At 45.2% G+C, this 21,210-nt stretch overlaps 1 protein-coding gene across 3 annotated transcripts in view; it reads left to right on the top strand.

Annotated features, from left to right (window-relative positions):
- Positions 1 to 21,210, top strand: part of EPHX2 (epoxide hydrolase 2) — a 107,105-nt gene that overhangs the window by 68,073 nt on the left and 17,822 nt on the right. For all 3 annotated transcript variants that reach the window (XM_056563758.1, XM_056563760.1, XM_056563759.1), the window contains exons 14-17: positions 10,033 to 10,078; positions 10,498 to 10,600; positions 11,895 to 11,964; positions 20,676 to 20,756. In XM_056563758.1, the coding sequence (XP_056419733.1) occupies positions 10,033 to 10,078; positions 10,498 to 10,600; positions 11,895 to 11,964; positions 20,676 to 20,756 (300 nt within the window). The remainder of the gene's footprint in view (positions 1 to 10,032; positions 10,079 to 10,497; positions 10,601 to 11,894; positions 11,965 to 20,675; positions 20,757 to 21,210) is intronic.

The following is a 21,210-nucleotide window of genomic DNA, read 5'->3' as shown; positions in this document are numbered from 1 at the left end:
CAGAGCTGTACTCACTATTCTGCTGGTGAGATCGCTGTATACATACATTACATTACTTATCCTGTACTGATCCTGAGTTATATCCTGTATTATACTCCAGAGCTGTACTCACTATTCTGCTGGTGGGGTCACTGCAGTGGCGTTGCTAGGGTTGGTGTCAACCGGTGCGGTAGAAAATGGTGTCACCCCCATACCTACCCCCTCCCCCCAGTAAGTTTTTAGCCTGTTGTGACAGACACCACTGTTGTAGCGCATTGTGAGAAATTCCAGTATAATAATCATATATACCAGTTGCCACAGAATAGGAAAGTGTTAAAGAAGTTTTCACCATTGAAATATACAGCTCCCAGAATTACTTAAAGGGGTACTCCACTGGAAAACATTTACTTTTATATCAACTGGTGCCAGAAAGTTAAACAGATTTTTAAATTACTTCTATTTAAAATCTTAATACTTACAGTACTTTTAAGCTGGTGTATGCTCCACAGGAAGTTGTGTAGTTCTTTCCAGTCTGACCACAGTGCTATTTGCTGACACCTCTGTCCATGTCAGGAACTGTCCAGAGCAGGATAGGTTTGCTATGGGGATTTGCTCCTACTATGGACAGTTCCTGACATGAACAGAGGTGTCAGCACAGAGCACTGTGGTCAGACAGAAAATAAATTAAAAAAGAAAATAACTTCTTGTGAATCGCTTATACAGCAGCTAATAAGTACTGGAAGGATTAAGATTTCTAAATAGAAGTAATTTACAAATCTGTTTAACTTTGTAGCACCAGCTGATAAAAAAAAAATGTTTTCCAGTAGAGTACCCCTTTGAGCAGTGGTGAGGTTATGCTGGGAGTTGTAGTTTCACTGACCTAACTGTAGAACTGAATACAGCTCTGATAGGACATAGAGAGGAGAATGTACAATGATATCAGTGACTACAGGTGACGTCTTCTCTATAGTGAGGAGAATACACAATAATATCAGTGACTACAGGTGACGTCTTCTCTATAGTGAGGAGAATACACAATAATATCAGTGACTACAGGTGACGTCTTCTCTATAGTGAGGAGAATACACAATAATATCAGTGACTACAGGTGACGTCTTCTCTATAGTGAGGAGAATACACAATGATAACAGTGACTACAGGTGACGTCTTCTCTATAGTGAGGAGAATACACAATGATATCAGTGACTACAGGTGACATCTTCTCTATAGTGAGGAGAATACACAATGATATCAGTGACTACAGGTGACGTCTTCTCTATAGTGAGAAGAATACACAATGATATCAGTGATTACAGGTGACATCTTCTCTATAGTGAGGAGAATACACAATGATATAAGTGACTACAGGTGACGTCTTCTCTATAGTGAGGAGAATACACAATGATATCAGTGACTACAGGTGACATCTTCTCTATAGTGAGGAGAATACACAATGATATCAGTGACTACAGGTGACATCTTCTCTATAGTGAGGAGAATACACAATGATATCAGTGACTACAGGTGACGTCTTCTCTATAGTGAGGAGAGTACACAATGATATCAGTGACTACAGGTGACATCTTCTCTATAGTGAGGAGAATACAAAATGATATCAGTGACTACAGGTGACGTCTTCTCTATAGTGAGGAGAATACATAATTATATCAGTGATTACCGGTGACATCTTCTCTATAGTCTTTCCTTATCTAATTCAGATGGTACATACCACCAGGACTTGTTCCAGCTAAAACTTTTGTCTGTAGAATGTGACGCCCAGAGGTCTCCTTACTATGTCAGCGCATTCTCATCCTCTATATGAAAACAATTATTATTATAAACCTGACAGACACTGTATCCTCTAAATATAATATTCCTATACACTATACTCTTTAATTATAAACCTTCCATACACTGTACCCACTGAATATAATACTACCACACACTGAACATTCTGAATATAATACCAACACATACTGTACACTCTGAATATAAATCTGCCACATACTGTACCCTCTGAATATAATACCGCCACACACTGTACCCACTGAATATAATACCCCCACACACTGTACCCACTGAATATAATACTACCACATACTGTACCCTCTGAATATAATACTACCACCCTCTGCGCCCTCTGAATATAATACTACCACCCACTGTACCCTCTGAATATAAATCTGCCACATACTGTACCCCTGAATATAATACCGCCACACACTGTACCCACTGAATATAATACTACCACATACTGTACCCTCTGAATATACTACCACAAACTGCGCCCTCTGAATATAATACTACCACAAACTGCGCCCTCTGAATATAATACCGCCACATACTGTACCCCTGAATATAATACCGCCACATACTGTACCCTCTGAATATAATACTACCACCCACTGCGCCCTCTGAATATAATACTTAGAGATGAGCAAACTACAGTAAATTCAACTCGTCACAAACTTCTCGGCTCGGCAGTTGATGACTTTTCCTGCATAAATTAGTTCAGCTTTCAGGTGCTCCGGTGGGCTGGAAAAGGTGGATACAGTCCTAGGAGACTCTTTCCTATGAATTTATCCACCTTTTCCAGCCCACGGGAGCACCTGAAGGCTGAATTTACGCAGGATAAGCCATCAACTGCCGAGCCAAGAAGTTCGTGACGAATCGAATTTACTGTAAGTTCGCTCATCTCTAATAATACTACCACAAACTGCGCCCTCTGAATATAATACTACCACAAACTGCGCCCTCTGAATATAATACTACCACAAACTGCGCCCTCTGAATATAATACTACCACAAACTGCGCCCTCTGAATATAATACCACAACCGCAGTAACACCCCTTAACATCCGTTAGCTGATGCTATTACCACAGGAGGGAGGTATTGGTGGTGTTGTTAGTGGATGATGGGGGTGCTACTACTGGTGGGGTGTTGCTGGAGGATGATGAGGGTGCTACTGCCCCCCCCCCCCCGGCAGTATCACCCCTATCATCCATCGGCAGGATCATCCTCCTGGCAGGAGCACCGCCATCATCCACCATCAGGATCTGCTGATGGAGGTGCTGCTGGGGGGGGGGGGGTGTTGCTGGTGGATGATGAGGGTGCTACTGCCAGGGGGGGAGCATTAGGTAGGCAGCAGTTCCCCCACATTAGGTAGGTAGCAGTTTCCCCACATTAGGTAGCATCTTTTCCCCACATTAGGCAGCATAGATTCCCCACATTTGGTACCAGTTCCCCCACATTAGGTAGGTACCAGTTACCCCACATTAGGTAGCAATTTCCCCACATTAGGTAGCAATTTCCCCACATTAGGTAGCACAGATTCCCCACATTAGGTAGCAATTTCCCCACATTAGGTAGCGCAGATTCCCCACATTAGGTAGCAAAGACTCCCCACATAAGGTAGCAAAGACTCCCCACATAAGGTAGCATAGACTTCCCACATAAGGTAGCATAGACTCCCCACATAAGGTTGCATAGACTCCCCACATTTGATAGCCCAAATTCCCCACATTAGGTAGCATAGACTCCCCACATTAGGTAGCATAGACTCCCCACATTAGGTAGTAGTTTCCCCACATTAGGCCGCAGGTTCCCTTGCAGGTTCCCCACAATGGGTCAAAGTCTCCCCACAATAGATCGCTGGTTCAACCCCCCCCCCCCCCCCCCCCCCACAAAAAAAAACACATACAACACAGAAAGACACACACGCAAACACACACACAGTCAGAGAGACACACACTCACAGACAGACACACACAGAGTCACACACACACAGAGTCACACAGTCACACACACTCAGAGAGTCACACAAACACACACAGTCACACACACACAGAGTCACAAACACACACAGTCACACACACACAGAGTCACACACACAAACATAGATAGAGACAGACAGAGAGACAGACACACACATACTCACCCATCCATCCAGCGCAGCGCTCCTTCTCACCTGGCGCCCTGCGAGTGACGTAACTGACGTCCTCCTGCGCGGCCATGCGGTGTGACGTCAGGCCGGCGCAGACATGGGAGCGGAGGCCGGGCACAGTGCTGGTGAAGGTGAGGGGGGGGGGGTGTGATGACGGACGGGCGCACAGTGCAGGTGAAAGGGGGGGGGGTTGCTGACGGACAGGCGCACCGCACACACAGCGCAGGGGGGGGGTGCTGACGGATGGGAGGATGGGAGGCCGGTCGGGCACAGATGGGGGGGGGGTGCTGCGGAGCGTCTTGGTGTCACCCCATTAGGTTGGTGTCACCCGGTGCGGGCCGCACCCCCCGCACCCGGGTCGCAATGCCACTGGGTCACTGTGTACATACATTACATTACTTATCCTGTACTGATCCTGAGTTATATCCTGTATTATACTGCAGAGCTGTACTCACTAATCTGTTGGTGAGGTCACTGTATACATATATTACATTACTTATCCTGTACTGATCCTGAGTTGAGCTGTACTCACTATTCTGCTGGTGGGGTCACTGTGTACATACATTACTTATCCTGTACTGATCCTGAGATATATCCTGTACTCCAGAGCTGTACTCACTATTCTGCTGGTGAGGTCACTGTGTACATACATCACATTACTTATCCTGTACTGATCCTGAGTTATATCCTGTATTATACTCCAGAGCTGTACTCACTATTCTGCTGGTGAGATCACTGTGTACATACATTACATTACTTATCCTGTACTGATCCTGAGTTATATCCTGTATTATACTCCAGAGCTGTACTCACTATTCTGCTGGTGAGATCACTGTGTACATACATTACATTACTTATCCTGTACTGATCCTGAGTTATATCCTGTATTATACTGCAGAGCTGTACTCACTATTCTGCTGGTGAGGTCACTGTGTACATACATTACATTACTTATCCTGTACTGATCCTGAGTTATATTCTGTATTATACTCCAGATCTGTACTCACTATTCTGCTGGTGAGGTCACTGTGTACATACATTACTATTCTGTGTAGTGCTTTTATGTGTTTTTTTTTTTTTTTTATTATAATTTTGATTTAGTTGTTATATTTCTGATGCTGATGACAATAATAATAGTAATATTAATAATAACAATAGTAATAATAATTATAATAGTAATAACAATAATATTAATAATAATAGTAATAATAATAATAGTAGTAATAATAATAATAATAAATACTGTAATATTGATAATAATAGTAATATTGATAATAATAGGAATAATAGTAATAACAATAATATAAAAAATAATAATAGTAGTAATAATAATAGTAATTTTAATAATAATAATAGCAATAATAGTAATAACAATAATATTAATAATAATAATAATAGTAAATAATATTAATAATAATAATAACATATTTGAGGATTCAGTTATATTATAAGGTTAATACCTCACATTTGCTATTCTCTATGCTCACACAACCCTCCACCGTGTTTTACATGATTGATAGTGAAATGACCTCAGACATGAAGTGTGAAATTCTCAGTGCGAAAATCTCCGACGTCTCCAGATATCCTGATTTCCACGTTCTAAAATATCCTGGATATCAGATCTGCCCTCATGAATAGTTCAGGTGTGTTACAGAATACGTGTGAAGTGATACTCCGGCCCATTGTAGTGACTTATGGAGCAGACGTTAGTCCTGTATATACTTATATATCTTATTTATACATGCAGTATATTCCCAGTGGTCATCGTATGTACTGTATGTGGTGAGTCAGTACATTATAGGGCAGTGGTCTCCAACCTGCAGACCTCCAGATGTTGCAAAACTACAACTCCCAGCATGCCCGGACAGCCAACGGCTGTCCGGGCATGCTGGGAGTTGTAGTTTTGCAACATCTGGAGGTCCGCAGGTTGGAGACCACTGATATAGGAATTGCCTAGAATTTCCTCGTCTGCTGTTAGATGATTGACAGCTGGTGGAAGTGATCTGGTGAGAGGAGCAGGGCAGGCGCGCCACGTGACCTCCCCGTCACCTCGTGTTCCGGGCACCAAGCTTTCCTATCCGAGGTGTTTCCGATACGGACAGGTCAGGAGTCAGATAGATTAGTACTAACCAGCGCGGCGCTAAACTTTTCCCTTCTCATCCTAAATTATTGATGATTCCTAAATTAGTTAGAGAAAAGGTTTACAGCCGGTTTGTGGTGTTCTCTTCTGTCGAGGTGTTAAAAATTGTATTCATCATTTATTTCTTAGGAAAGATGGGTGATACCTGCAGTCACCGCTTTTACATAGGGGTTTCTACCCAGCTTTCCCAGACTTACGCACAAACAATGTATAAGTAGAAAAGTGTTATATCTTTCTAATAGAATATCTTTCAAAGCCTCGCCATCGTAAAGATCACTGCTTGCTGTCATTGTGGAAAAGATGTATCTGAAGGGGACCAAGGAAGAGCTGGTTCTAGAGGGGTCAGAGGAATTTAGCGACGTCAGAAGGGTCTGGAGAAGGACAAAGAGTTTGGAGGAGACAAAGGTGTCTGGAGGCGACAGGGGAGTCTGGGGGAGAAGAGAGGGGTCTGGAATAGACCAAGTTGTCTGGAGGAGACAGAGGAGTCTAAAGAGGATGGTAGAGACTAAATGGGACAGAGGAGTCTGAAGGTGACAAAGATCATGCAATCGGTTGTAGGGAAGAGTCTTAAAGGGACATTGATCTCTCAACAGGTACAGAGGAGTTTGGAGAGGACAGAGAGTATGGAGTGCAGAAGTTTTTGTAGAAGTCAGGGGAGTCTGGACATGTCCGAGGAGGGCAGAGAAGTCTGCTAGAGAACAGAAGATTCTGAAGGTAACAGAGGAGTCTGGAGGGGAAAGAGGAGTCTAAAGAGGATGGTAGAGACTAAAGGGGACAGAGGAGTCTGAAGGTGACAAAGATTATGCAATGGGTTGTAGGGTAAGAGTCTAAAAGGGACAGTGTTCTCTCGACAGGTACAGAGGAGTTTGGAGAGGACAGAGAGTATGGAGTGCAGAAGTGTTTGTAGAAGTCAGGGGAGTCTTGACATGTCAGAGGAGGGCAGAGAAGTCTGCTAAAGGACAGAAGATTCTGAGGGGGACAGAAGATTCTGAGGGGGCAGAAGATTCTGAAGGGGACAGAGGAGTCTGGAGGGGGAAAGAAGATTCTGAAGGGGACAGAGGAGTCTGGAGGGGGACAGAAGATTCTTAAGGGGACAGAGGAGTCTGGAGGGGGAAAGAAGATTCTGAAGGGGACAGAGGAGTCTGGAGGGGGACAGAAGATTCTTAAGGGGACAGAGGAGTCTGGAGGGGGACAGAGGAGTCTGGAGGGGGACAGAGGAGTCTGGAGGGGACAGAGGAGTCTGGAGGGGACAGAGGAGTCTGGAGGGGACAGAGGAGTCTGGAGGGGGTCAGAAGATTCTGGAGGGGGACAGAAGATTCTGAAGGGGACAGAAGATTCTGAACGGAACAGAGCTTATGTAGTTGTATATAGAGGAGGCTTGAAGAGACACAGGTGTCTTAGGGGGACAGAGGAGTCTAGAGGGGAAAAAAAGAGTATGGAGTGGGGTACAGTGGAGTCTGAAATGGACAAATGCATCTGGAGGGGACAGAGTATGGAGTGGGGTATAGAGGAGTCTGGAGGGTTTACAGGAGCTTGAAAGGGACAGAGGAATCTGGAGAAGAGGACAGAAGAGTCTGAAGGGGACAGAGTGTGGAGTGGGGTGTAGAGAAGTATAGAGGGCGACCGAGGAGTCAGGCAGAACAGATGTCTGGAGGAGACATGAGACTGAGTTGTCTGGAGAGGACAGAGGAATCTGAAGAGAGCAGAAGAGTCTGAATGGGACAGAGTATGAAGTGAAGTATTGAAGAGTCTGTAGGGGACAGAGAGTTTGGAGAGGCAGATGAATTTGGAAGGGACAGTCGGTTATGGAGGAAAACAGATGGGTCTGGAGAAGTTAGAGAAGTCTGGAGAAGGACAGTGGGGTCTGGAGAAGGACAGTGGGGTCTGAAGAAGGACAGTGGGGTCTGGAGAAGGACAGTGGGGTCTGGAGAAGGACAGTGGGGTCTGGGGAAGGACAGTGGGGTCTGGAGAAGGACAGTGGGGTCCGGAGAAGGACAGTGGGGTCTGGAGAAGGACAGTGGGGTCTGGAGAAGGACAGTGGGGTCTGGAGAAGGACAGTGGGGTCTAGGACAGTGGGGTCTGGAGAAGGACAGTGGGGTCTGGAGAAGGACAGTGGGGTCTAGGACAGTGGGGTCTGGAGAAGGACAGTGGGGTCTGGGGAAGGACAGTGGGGTCTGGGGAAGGACAGTGGGGTCTGGGGAAGGACAGTGGGGTCTGGGGAAGGACTGGGGTCTGGGGAAGGACAGTGGAGTCTGGGGAAGGACAGTGGGGTCTGGGGAAGGACAGTGGGGTCTGGGGAAGGACAGTGGGGTCTGGGGAAGGACAGTGGGGTCTGGAGAAGGACAGTGGGGTCTGGAGAAGGACAGTGGGGTCTGGAGAAGGACAGTGGGGTCTGGAGAAGGACAGTGGGGTCTGGAGAAGGACAGTGGGGTCTGGAGAAGGACAGTGGGGTCTGGGGAAGGACAGTGGGGTCTGGGGAAGGACAGTGGGGTCTGGGGAAGGACAGTGGGGTCTGGGGAAGGACAGTGGGGTCTGGGGAAGGACAGTGGGGTCTAGGACAGTGGGGTCTGGGGAAGGACAGTGGGGTCTGGAGAAGGACAGTGGGGTCTGGAGAAGGACAGTGGGGTCTGGAGAAGGACAGTGGGGTCTGGAGAAGGACAGTGGGGTCTGGAGAAGGACAGTGGGGTCTGGAGAAGGACAGTGGGGTCTGGAGAAGGACAGTGGGGTCTGGAGGGGTCAGAGGAGTCTGAAGAGGACAGAGAGTATGGAGTGGGATATAGAGGAGTCTGGAGGGGACAGATGTCTGGAGGGGTCAGAGGAGTCTGGAGAAGGACAGTGGGGTCTGGAGAAGGACAGTGGGGTCTGGAGAAGGACAGTGGGGTCTGGAGAAGGACAGTGGGGTCTGGAGAAGGACAGTGGGGTCTGGAGAAGGACAGTGGGGTCTGGAGAAGGACAGTGGGGTCTGGAGAAGGACAGTGGGGTCTGGGGAAGGACAGTGGGGTCTGGGGAAGGACAGTGGGGTCTGGGGAAGGACAGTGGGGTCTGGGGAAGGACAGTGGGGTCTGGGGAAGGACAGTGGGGTCTAGGACAGTGGGGTCTGGGGAAGGACAGTGGGGTCTGGAGAAGGACAGTGGGGTCTGGAGAAGGACAGTGGGGTCTGGAGAAGGACAGTGGGGTCTGGAGGGGTCAGAGGAGTCTGAAGAGGACAGAGAGTATGGAGTGGGATATAGAGGAGTGTGGAGGGGACAGATGTCTGGAGGGGGCAGAGGGATCTGAAAGGGTCAGGGGTATGTGACGGTGGATTATTCCTCTATCCACTGAAAACACCTACATGGTCATATGTATGTGGGGGGGGGGGGTGAGGAAAAATACCTGACAACTATGTAAACTGTATTTGCAGCTTTAAACTTGCTTCCTGCATCGGAAGAACAAGTACAATAATAGCGTGAAGGCGGGCGGGTGTGCGATTCACGGATGATGGATGCCGCTGCTGCGGAGGTGACTGCTGAATTCATCACAGCGGCCCTCATTTTAGACAGAATTTATATAACCATTTGTCTGGCGTCTCTCTGCGATCACATTGTATTTTCCATCACTCAGACGTCCCGTCCCTGCTGACTGCTCCGCGTTCCTGCCCCCTCCTACATTTAGGCTTGTTACTACTAAAAGAAGGTAAAGTACTGCCTCCCCATAAGAGATTAACTATTCAAAGCAGTGAAACCCCCGGCCCAAACACCAGACATCAGTGTTTCCCAACCAGGGTGCCTCCAGCTGTTGCAAAACTACAACTCCCAGCAGGCCCGGACAGCCTTTGGCTGTCCGGGCCTGCTGGGAGTTGTAGTTTTGCAACAGCTGGAGGCACCCTGGTTGGGAAACACTGACTTTGATTAGCACAGAACATGAGCACATGAACACCTGAATATTATCTATATCAATATATTATATTTTTATTTTCTTTTTCCATCATAGGACAAGCTTGCACCGTTCATAAGTTCCGGCAGCGTATGTGAGAGAGGTAAATATCCTTCCTTAAATTATCTTTTTTTTTTTTTTTTTTTCCCTCGCTCTAACATGATGGGTCCTGAAGATCAGAAAGCTTCCACACAGCTATGGGGAAGTTGTATATACAGTATACAAAGCAGCATATGTTTGCTATGGGGATTTTCTCCTGCTCTGGACAGTTCCTAAAATGTACAGCAGAGGTCAGCAGAGAGCACTGTGGTCATGACATCAGAGAAATCCAAAAAGTAAAGCATTTCCTTTGTAGTATACAGCCCCTAAAAAGTACTGGAAGGATTAAGATTTTTTTAATAGAAATAATTTACAAATCTGTTTAACTTTCTGGCACCAGTTGATTTAAAAAAGAAAAAAAAAGAAAAGTTTTCCCACCGGAGTACCCCTTTAATACCTTTTCCTGCCGTCTCCTTACAACAGGTGGTCTGTTTGTCGGTCTCCCGGAAAAAGTCCCACGCAGCAGCATACTTAGTGAATCTGCGCTGCAGTTTTACGTTTCGCAATTCAAAAAGAACGGATTCAGGTAGGTCTGCAACCTGGTTTGTCATCTGTTTCATGCATCGTGTCAGCTGTATCATACTGTAAGGCTCGGTTCACACTACGGAATTTCCGCCTGCAATTCCGGCTTTGAAATTGCAGGCAGAAATTCCGCTTACTAAAATGTATAGTGTAGTGAATGGGTTTCCGTTCACAAATTCACACTTCGGAATTTGTGAAGCGTAATTTGTGAACGGAAAATCCGCTTGGAAATTTCCACCTGAAGAATGGCGTTGCTCATTCTTACATAGTTACATAGTTAGTATGGTTGAAAAAAGACATACGTCCATCAAGTCCAACCAGGGAATTGAAGGGAAGGGTGTAAGGGGATAAGGGGAAGGGATGTAGTTTTATAATTCTGCATAAGCATTAATGTTATTTTGTTTCAGGAATGTATCTAACCCTGTTTTAAAGCTGTTAATTGTTCCTGCTGTGACGAGTTCCTGAGGTAGACCGTTCCATAAATTCACAGTTCTTCAGGCGGAAATACTCGCGGAACACATTGCAGTCTATTGGAGACTGCAGTGTCCATGCGGAAATTTTCTGCCAGGAGATTCCGCAGTGTGAACCTAGCCTAAGAATTACAGGGCTTGGAAGCTGATGGCAGAGTCAGCGAGTAGTGTTGAGCACGAATATTCGTAATGTAAATTTTTATCGCGAATATCGGCACTTCGCGATTTTGTGCGAATATTTAGAATGTAGTGCTATATATTCCTAATGCCGAATATTCTTGTTTTTTTTCACATGGAAATATGAATTTTTAATGCAAATTTTCCATGCAAATAGGGGTCTATCACGTGCGTGGGTCCGTTTTTTTGTGTTTTTTTCACATGCTAATTTTTATGCAAATTTTCCATGCAAATTTTAGCATGGAAAAAAAGGGATTGAACATAGCAAATAAATAATAATGAATGAATAAATGAATAATCGTCAATGTATTCGCGAAATATCACAAATTCGAATATGGTCCCTGACGCTCATCACTATCGGCGAAAAAATGAGAGGCAAAGGTCAGCTACAAGATCATGGCAAGAGTCAGAGAACAGAAAGAGGGTCAACGGAGAGAGGGGAAACGGGGGATCTCGCAGTCAGGGCACAGACACAACACTGGACAGGAGCTTGGCAGGAATGGGAAAAGCAAGCGCATTCATTGTAATAATAATAATCACACTTATGTTGTAAGGTTACAGACATAAGGGAACAAACTTTCTGAGAATATTCTGTTGGGGCGGATCTGACCTATTCTTCATGGAAACTGATCCACTGTCTTTGTTGTGCAGGGGCCCATTAAACTGGTACAGAAACATGGATCGGAGCTGGGAGTGGACAGTCAAGGCTCACAACTGGAAGGTGAGGACATATATTGGTATTGTAGTTATTGTACATGGATATAGGTGCACTACTGCGGTGTAAACAATGACATATGGCTAACCCTCAACACTGATGTTAAAATTGAGACATTCGCCAGTATATCCTTATATGAAGGACATACTTGAGCCCGCACACCAACGCCAAGGTTTCTCAAGTGGTACAGGACCTAACACTAACCTACCTGTGCCGTATGGGCAATACCAAGGGCCAGTGGGCAATTACAGCAGCATTAGGTCCGACTCACAGCCTCCTCCCAGTTACCTCCAGTGTGGCTGAGCACACATACAATCGGAGGAGGAAGGCTATGAGCCCCACCCAAGTAGGCTGATATGTTTCCGGCCTCACAGGTGAACCTTAAAGGGGGGACTCCACTGCCCCAGCATCCAGAACGTTTAGTTCAGAATGCTGGGTGCGGGGGTCGAGACGCCACGGCCATGCCCTTCGTGACGCCACACCCCCTCAATGCAAGACTATGGGAGGTGGCGTGACGTCCGTCACGCCCCCTCCCATAGACTTGCATTGAGGGGGCGTGGTGTGACGTCACAACCCCCGCAGCCCATACCCAGCATTCCAAACTAAATGTTTCAGACTCTGTGGCAGTGGAGTACCTACCCCTTTAATGCTGTCTATAATAGTGATTATTGAACCTGACGAAGAGGGGATCACGCCCCTCGAAACGCGTAGTATGCCATTATCTATGTTTCAATAAGCGTTTTTCTTTTTTAAGTCCGTGCCTACGGTTAAAATTATTTACTATTGCTGGAGGAGCGCCGGGAAGACATCTTTTTCTGCTGTGGGAACAGCATTCTCCTACCTGATATAATAGTGATCAAGGCGCATTAAATGTGGAGTTTATACACCTCCAAATATAAGATTTAAACAATAACAAAGACGTGGTCTCAAATGGCTGGAGGTGATCAACCCCAAATACAGTTGTGCATTTATACTGGGAGAGCAGATCCTGCCCTTGTGGTCTGTTATAAGGGGCGATCCCCAGCATAAAAATGCATACAATGGAGGATGCCTGCAGCTGACTACAAGTGCCACAATGGCCTCCTACACCAGATAGACGGTGTGGATGTGTAACAATTTGAATAATACAGGAATTTAGGTGCACTACTGTGGTAGATGTAACAATGACATTGGCTATCCCTCAACACTGATGGTAAAATTGAGACATTAGCCAGTATATCCTTATATGAAGAACATACCTGAGCCCGTTTACACATCCACACCGTTTATCTGGTGTAGGATGCCATTGTGGCACTTGTGGTCTGTTGAAGGCATCCTCCATTGTATGCATTTTTATGCTGGGGATCGCCCCTAGCAACAGACCACAAGGGCAGGATCTGCTCCCCCAGCATGAATGCACAACTGTATTTGGGGTTGAGCACCTCCAGCCATTTGAGACTACGTCTTTGTTGCTGTTTAAATATTGTAGTTATTGGCCACCTTCTTGTACGTATGGTGAGCAACTAAGCACCTTATTACTGCTCGAGTAAGAAGAGCTGTTTTCAATGTAAGGTGGTAGAGTGATATGTATATCTATGTACTGAATGGCTATCCATCTAGTAGCATGTTTGGCCTCCTTTGGCTTTCAGAAGTGCAGCTATTCACCATAGCACAGACTCTACTAGGTGACTGAATTGTTCTGCAGGAATATCGGCTCATGCAGAAACGCTCACAGTTGCCGCACGTTAGATTGAGGTCCTGACATACTCTGAGCAGTCTGTTCAGATGTCTATAGGACTAGGATCTGGAGATTGTGAAGGCTGGAGGAACAAAAAAACACTTGCTTTCATGTTTTTGGTACTAATCCATGACAATAACCCTTGTGGATGGTGCATTGCCCTGCTATGAGTCTCCTGCCACTGGGAAAACAGCTGCCATGATGCGATGAACTTGGTCAGCCACAATGCTTACATAAGCCCCACTGTCCAAACCTCCATCCACAGGTAATGAAGGACTCAGGGTGCTCCCAGAAAACATTCCCCTACTATTATGTCTCCTCCACGAGCCTGAACTGTTCATAAAATGTCAGAAAGGGGTCATCCGATTCATGCTACTTGTGCCAAATCATGTCCCTTCCATCAGCATGGTGCCCCAGAGATCTGGATCCATCTGACCAGGCCATGTTTCTCTATATAGATCAAGATCATTCTGACCAGGCCATGTTTCTCCACAGAGATCTGGATACTAATGACCAGACCAAGTTCCGCCACAGAGATCTGGATCCATCTAACCTGGCCATGTTCCTCCACAGAGATCTGGATCCATCTAACCTGGCCATGTTCCTCCACAGAGATCTCCATCCATCTGACCAGGCCATGTTTCTCCACATAGATCTGGATCCATCTGACCAGGACATGTTTCTCCACATAGATCTGGATCCATCTGACCAGGCCATGTTTCTCTATAAAGATCTTGATCCATCTGACCAGGCCATGTTCCTCCACAGAGATCTGGATCCATCTGACCAGGATATGTTTCTCCACAGAGATCTGGATACTAATGACCGGACCATGTTCCTCCACAGAGATCTCCATCCATCTGACCAGGCCATGTTTCTCCACATAGATCTGGATCCATCTGACCAGGCCATGTTTCTCTATAGAGATCTGGATCCATCTGCCAGGCCATGTTTCTCCACATAGATCTGGATCCATCTGACCAGGTCATGTTTCTCTACAGAGATTTGATCCATCTGACCAGGACATGTTTCTCCACATAGATCTGGATCCATCTGACCAGGCCATATTTCTCTATAGAGATCTGGATCCATCTGACCAGGCAATGTTTCATCACAGAGATCTGGATCCATCTGACCAGGCCATGTTTCTCCCAAGGTGATCTGGATCCATCTGACCAGACCATGTTTCTCTATAGAGATCTGGATCCATCTGACCAGGCCATGTTTCTCTATAGAGATCTTGGTCCATCTGACCAGGCCATGTTTCATCACAGAGATCTGTATCCATCTGACCAGGCCATGTTTCATCACAGAGATCTGGATCCATCTGACCAGGCTATGTTTCTCCATAGAGATCTGGATCCATCTGACCAGGTCATGTTTCACAGAGATCTGGATCCATCTGACCAGGCCATGTTTCTCCACAGAGATCTGGATCCATCTGACCAGGCCATGTTTCTCCACAGAGATCTGGATCCATCTGACCAGGCCATGTTTCTCTACAGAGATCTGGATCCATCTGACCAGGCCATGTTACTCCACAGAGATCTGGATCCATCTGACCAGGCCATATTTCTCTACAGAGATCTGGATCCATCTGACCAGGCCATATTTCTCTACAGAGATCTGGATCCATCTGACCAGGCCATGTTTCTCCACAGAGATCTGGATCCATCCACCAGGTTTCGCCACAGAGATTTGAATCCATCTCATCAGGCCAGGTTTCTCCACATAGAACTGGATCCATCTGACCAGTTTTCGGCACAGAGATCTGGTTCCATCTGACCAGTTTTCGGCACAGAGATCTGGTTCCATCTGACCAGTTTTCTCCACTGCACAGTGATCACTGTTTTGCCCCCCCCCCCCCCCCCCCTGTGGTCTTGACCTTCCGTTAACCTTAGACACAGTGACCCTGAAGCTGGTGGTCTGCTGTGGGTTCAGACACGTTAGTCGGACATCTGCTTTATATTCGGCTGCAGTTACCGGACCATTCTCCGTTGTTCCTCAGGACGATCCTTGACATCCTCTGACCCCTTTCGATGATAGTTTTTTTTCTGTCCACAGGATGCCCTTTCACTGGGTGTTTTTCCTTGATCACATCATTCTCCATATCAGTGTTCCCCAACCAGGGTGCCTTCAGCAGTTGCAATACTACAACTCCCAGCATGCCCGGACAGCCGAAGGCTGTCCAGGCATGCTGGGAGTTGTAGTTTTGCAACAGCTTGGAGCACACTGGTTGAGAAACACTGCTCTACTCTATATCAGCTGGAATACGATGTAGTAAATCTGAAGGAGCAGACATCTGCAAATTGGGTCTCGCCACGCCGCAGTCTCCTGGCCACTGTACACAAACAGATGTGATGTGACACACAGGGAGGATTTGTCTGGCATCGTAACTCATTCCTATGATTATTAATTCAATCTTTGCATATAATTACGGGAGCAGAACATTGTACGGATCTCATAAAAGCTTCTACCCTGCACCCCAGGTGAGGAACGTGCGGCTCGAAATGCCTCACTATGCAAATACATTAATACCCTCAGACGTCTGTAGACAATGGCGGACACCTGCTGCTCGCAGCTTTATCATAACAGGATAATGTGGCGGTTTTTATAAAGAGGATTTTATTCTGATTTTCGACAGTGCGTAACAAATCCTGACGCCCCACAGTCCCTAACATTGTAAAATCTCCTGATTTATATGCTGGATGTTGTAAAATAAAAAAAAAAGCTTAAATTCCCCAGCAGGGTGTCAGAGCAATAAACAAAAATTAAAACGATATTCGGATGTCTCAGGAAAGCTGAGTGATGACCAGTAAGGCGGAGGTATTGGGTGCCAGCGGCTCATTGCTTCATACTGAAGAATATAAGACAATAGAGGCTGAGACGGTAAACATCATATACTTTTATCCTCTACTGTCTAAAAGAAGCACTCCGGGTTTTCTTATTGCCCGTGTCATGCACACTCATCATACTCAGTCCTACAGCGCCGTGTGTTTCATTCCAGCACAGATGCATCAGTGCATTCATTACTGTTACTGGGTCATGTGATCACCAGTCGGACCCACAGAAAATCACAGTGTCAGAGGAAGTTGTCGGTCCTGGTTCAGCTGACTTCCTGTGTACTACAGAATTACATCATTACCTATTAGATTCTCCTGCTAGATCCCAGACCCCTTTCCTCCCAGCTCTATCTGTATACTGCTGCTGCTATCTCTATGGCATCAGGATATATAGCAGTTATACACTTCCCTTCCAGCTCTATCTGTATACTGCTGCTATCTTTATGGCATCAGGATAGATAGTAGTTATACACTTCCCTTCCAGCTCTATCTGTATACTGCTGTTATCTCTATGGGATCAGGATATATAGTAGTTATACAACTAGCCTCCCAGCACTATCTGTATACTGCTGCTGCTATTTCTGTGGGATTAGGATTATGTAGTAGTTATACACCTCCCCTCCCAGCTCTATCTGTATACTGCTGCTATCTTTATGGCATCAGGATAGATAGTAGTTATACACTTCCCTTCCAGCTCTATCTGTATACTGCTGTTATCTCTATGGGATCAGGATATATAGTAGTTATACACCTAGCCTCCCAGCACTATCTGTATACTGCTGCTGCTATTTCTGTGGGATTAGGATTATGTAGTAGTTATACACCTCCCCTCCCAGCTCTTTCTGTATACTGCTGCTGCTATCTCTATGGGATCAGGATATATAGTAGTTATACACCTCCTCTCCAGCTCTATCTGTATACAGTGGGGATTAAAAGTTTGGGCACCCCAGGTAAAAATTAGTATTAATGTGCATAAAGAAGCCAAGGAAAGATGGAAAAATCTCCAAAAGGCATCAAATTACAGATTAGACATTCTTATAATATGTCAACAAAAGTTACATTTTATTTCCATCATTTACACTTTCAAAATAACAGAAAACAAAAAAATGGCGTCTGCAAAAGTTTGGGCACCCTGCAGAGTTAATATCTTGTACTGCCCCCTTTGGCAAGTATCACAGCTTGTAAACGCTTTTTGTAGCCAGCCAAAAGTCTTTCAATTCTTGTTTGGGGTATCTTTGCCCATTCTTCCTTATAAAAGTCTTCCAGTTCTTTGAGATTTCTGGGCTGTCTATCACGCACTGCTCTTTTAAGGCCTATCCATAGATTTTCAATTATGTTGAGGTCAGTAGATTGTGAAGGCCATGGAAAAACCTTCAGTTTACGCCTCTTGATGTAATCTCCCGTGGATTTCGAGGTGTGTTTAGGATCATTATCCATTTGTAGAAGCCATCCTCTCTTTAACTTCAGCTTTTTCACAGATGGCATCAAGTTAGCATCCAAAATTTGCTGAAATTTTATTGAATCAATTTTTCCTTCTACTCGTGAGATGTTCCCTGTACCACTGGCTGCAATACAACCCCAAAGCATGATTGATCCACCCCCATGCTTAACAGTTGGACAGAGGTTCTTTTAACCCCTTAAGGACTCAGGGTTTTTCCGTTTTTGCACTTTCGTTTTTTCCTCCTTACCTTTTAAAAATCATAACCCTTTCAATTTTCCACCTAAAAATCCATATTATGGCTTATTTTTTGCGTCGCCAATTCTACTTTGCAGTGACATTAGTCATTTTACCCAAAAATGCACGGCGAAACGGAAAAAAAATCATTGTGCGACAAAATCGAAAAAAAAACGCCATTTTGTAACTTTTGGGGGCTTCCGTTTCTATACACAGTGCATATTTCGGTAAAAATTACACCTTATCATTATTCTGTAGGTCCATACGATTAAAATGATCCCCTACATATATAGGTTTGATTTTGTCGCACTTCTGGAAAAAATCATAACTACATGCAGGAAAATTTATACGTTTAAAAATGTCATCTTCTGACCCCTATAACTTTTTTATTTTTCCACGTACGGGGCGGTATGAGGACTCATTTTTTGCGCCGTGATCTGAAGTTTTTATTGTTTTTATTTTTATTTTATTATTTTGTTTTGATCGGACTTTTTAATCACTTTTTATTAATTTTTTAATGTTATAAAAAGTGACCAAAATACGCTTTTTTGGACTTTGGAATTTTTTTGCGCGTACGCCATTGACCGTACGGCTTAATTAATGATATATTTTTATAGTTCGGACATTTACGCACGCGGCGATACCACATATGTTTATTTATTTATTTATTTTTTTACACTGTTTTATTTTTTTTATGGGAAAAGGGGGGTGATTCAAACTTTTATTAGGGAAGGGGTTAAATGACCTTTATTAACACTTTTATTTTACTTTTTTTTTTGCAGTGTTATAGGTCCCATAGGGACCTATAACACTGCACACACTGATCTCTCATCCTGATCACAGGTGTGTATTAACACGCCTGTGATCAGCATTATCGGCGCTTGACTGCTCCTGCCTGGATCTCAGGCACGGAGCAGTCATTCGTCGATCGGACACCGAGAAGGCAGGTAAGAGCCCTCCCGGTGTCCGATCAGCTGATTTCACCGCGGCGGTCCCGAACAGCCCGACTGAGCAGCCGGGATACTTTCAGTTTCACTTTAGAAGCGGCGGTCAAAGCTTTGACCGCCGCTTCTAAAGGGTTAATACCGCACATCGCCGCGATCGGCGATGTGTGGTATTAGCCGCGGGTCCCGGCCGTTGATTAGCGCCGGGACCAACGCGATATGATGCGGGATCGCGGCACGATCCCGCTTCATATCGCGGGAGCCGGCGCAGGACGTAAATATACGTCCTGCGTCGTTAAGGGGTTAATTAAATTCTGTTCCCCTTCTTCTCCAAACGTACCTTTGCTCATTCCGGCCAAAAAGTTCAATTTTAACCTCATCGGTCCACAGAACTTGTTTCCAAAATGCATCAGGCTGGTCTATATGTTCATTTGCAAAGTTCAAACACTGATTTTTGTGGTGAGGACGTAGAAGAAGTTTTCTTCTGATGACTCTTCCATGAAGATCATATTTGTACAAGTATCTCTTTATAGTGGAATAGTGTACCACAACTCCAGTGTCTGTCAGATCTTTCTGGAGGAATTGTGCAGTCAAACGTGGGTTTTGAATAGTTTTTCTCACAATCCTGCAAGCTGTTCTGTCTGATATTTTTCTTGGTCTTCCAGATCTTGCTTTAACTTCCACTGTTCCTGATGACTGCCATTTCTTAATTACATTCCGAACAGAGGATATTGACATCTGAAAATGTTTTGTTATCTTCTTATAGCCTTCTCCAGCTTTGTGAGCGTCAACTATTTTCAGTTTCAGATTTCTAGACAACTGCTTAGAAGAACCCATGGTGCTGATTGTTGGGGCAAGGTCAGATGAGTCTGGGCATTTAAAACCTTTGAGATTGACATCACCTGGTCTTCCCAGATGATTGAGAACAATCCATGACACTGGCAGGTCTCAGCTTGGCAAAGGGGGCAGTGCATGCTTTAAATTCTGCAGGGTGCCCAAACTTTTGCAGACACCATTTTTTTCTTTTCTGTTATTTTGAAAGTGTAAATGATGGAAATAAAATGTAACTTTTGTTGACATATTATAAGAATGTCTCATCTGTAATTTGATGCCTTTTGGAGATTTTTCCATCTTTCCTTGGCTTCTTTATGCACATTAATAAAATTTTTTACCTGGGGTGCCCAAACTTTTGATCCCCACTGTACAGTATTCTGCGCAGATTTAATGCGCAGGATTTCAAGCTGTGTTCAGTTTACATTGAAATCTGCAGCAGAAAATCCTGCGCATTAAATCTGCGCAGAATACTATATGTGTGAATAGACCCTTAAGCAACATATCAGGGAAGCAAACGTTCCATAATGGACAGTCCATTACAAGTGACGCAGCCATCAGCCTCCATATATAGACAGGGAATGTAAAGAGAGGAGTTAGTGCATGTGCCCCCGCTCTCTATTTACTGTTATGGAACGAGTGGACCCCCGTTCTCTCCAAATTTTGTAGAAAACCTATATTCCAATTTTCTTTTCTTCTATTTTCAGATCCTAGTTCCAGCTTTGATGGTGACGGCTGAGAAGGATCCGGTGTTACTTCCAGTGATGACCACCGGCATGGAGAAGAGAGTGAGTACCATTGAGATGTCACCTACTGATCTAAAATCAGCCGAATACAAAGTTCATCCAAAATTTACCATTAAAGGGGTACTCCACTGCTCAGCGTTTGGAACAAACTGTTCGGAACGCTGGAGCCGGGAGCTTGTTATGTTATAGCCCCGCCCCCTCATTACATCCCGCCCCGCCCCCTTAATGCAAGTCTATTGGAGGGGGCATTAGAAAGAGAAGAAAGAGCGCTCCATAGTGTAATACCGCAGGTTTAGGGTCCACAAGTGTAATGTAAAATGCCCTAACCAAGTGCGGTTGTGTAAGCTCACACACAACAGTGGTCAGAGTGAGTGAGAGGTAGATCCAGTCTGCAGCCTTCCCATCCGAACGCGGCAATAGCAAGAGGAGACTTCTGAAGATGGTGGGATTCAACGGCGCTGACCAGGAGCAGACACGTCAGGTAGGTAGGAAGGTA

This window comes from Hyla sarda, chromosome 3, assembly GCF_029499605.1.
Source record: "Hyla sarda isolate aHylSar1 chromosome 3, aHylSar1.hap1, whole genome shotgun sequence".
In the NCBI taxonomy this organism is placed as follows: Eukaryota; Metazoa; Chordata; class Amphibia; order Anura; family Hylidae; genus Hyla; species Hyla sarda.
The sequence above is the reverse complement of the archived record's forward strand: the minus strand, read 5'-3'. Positions and strand labels throughout refer to the sequence as shown.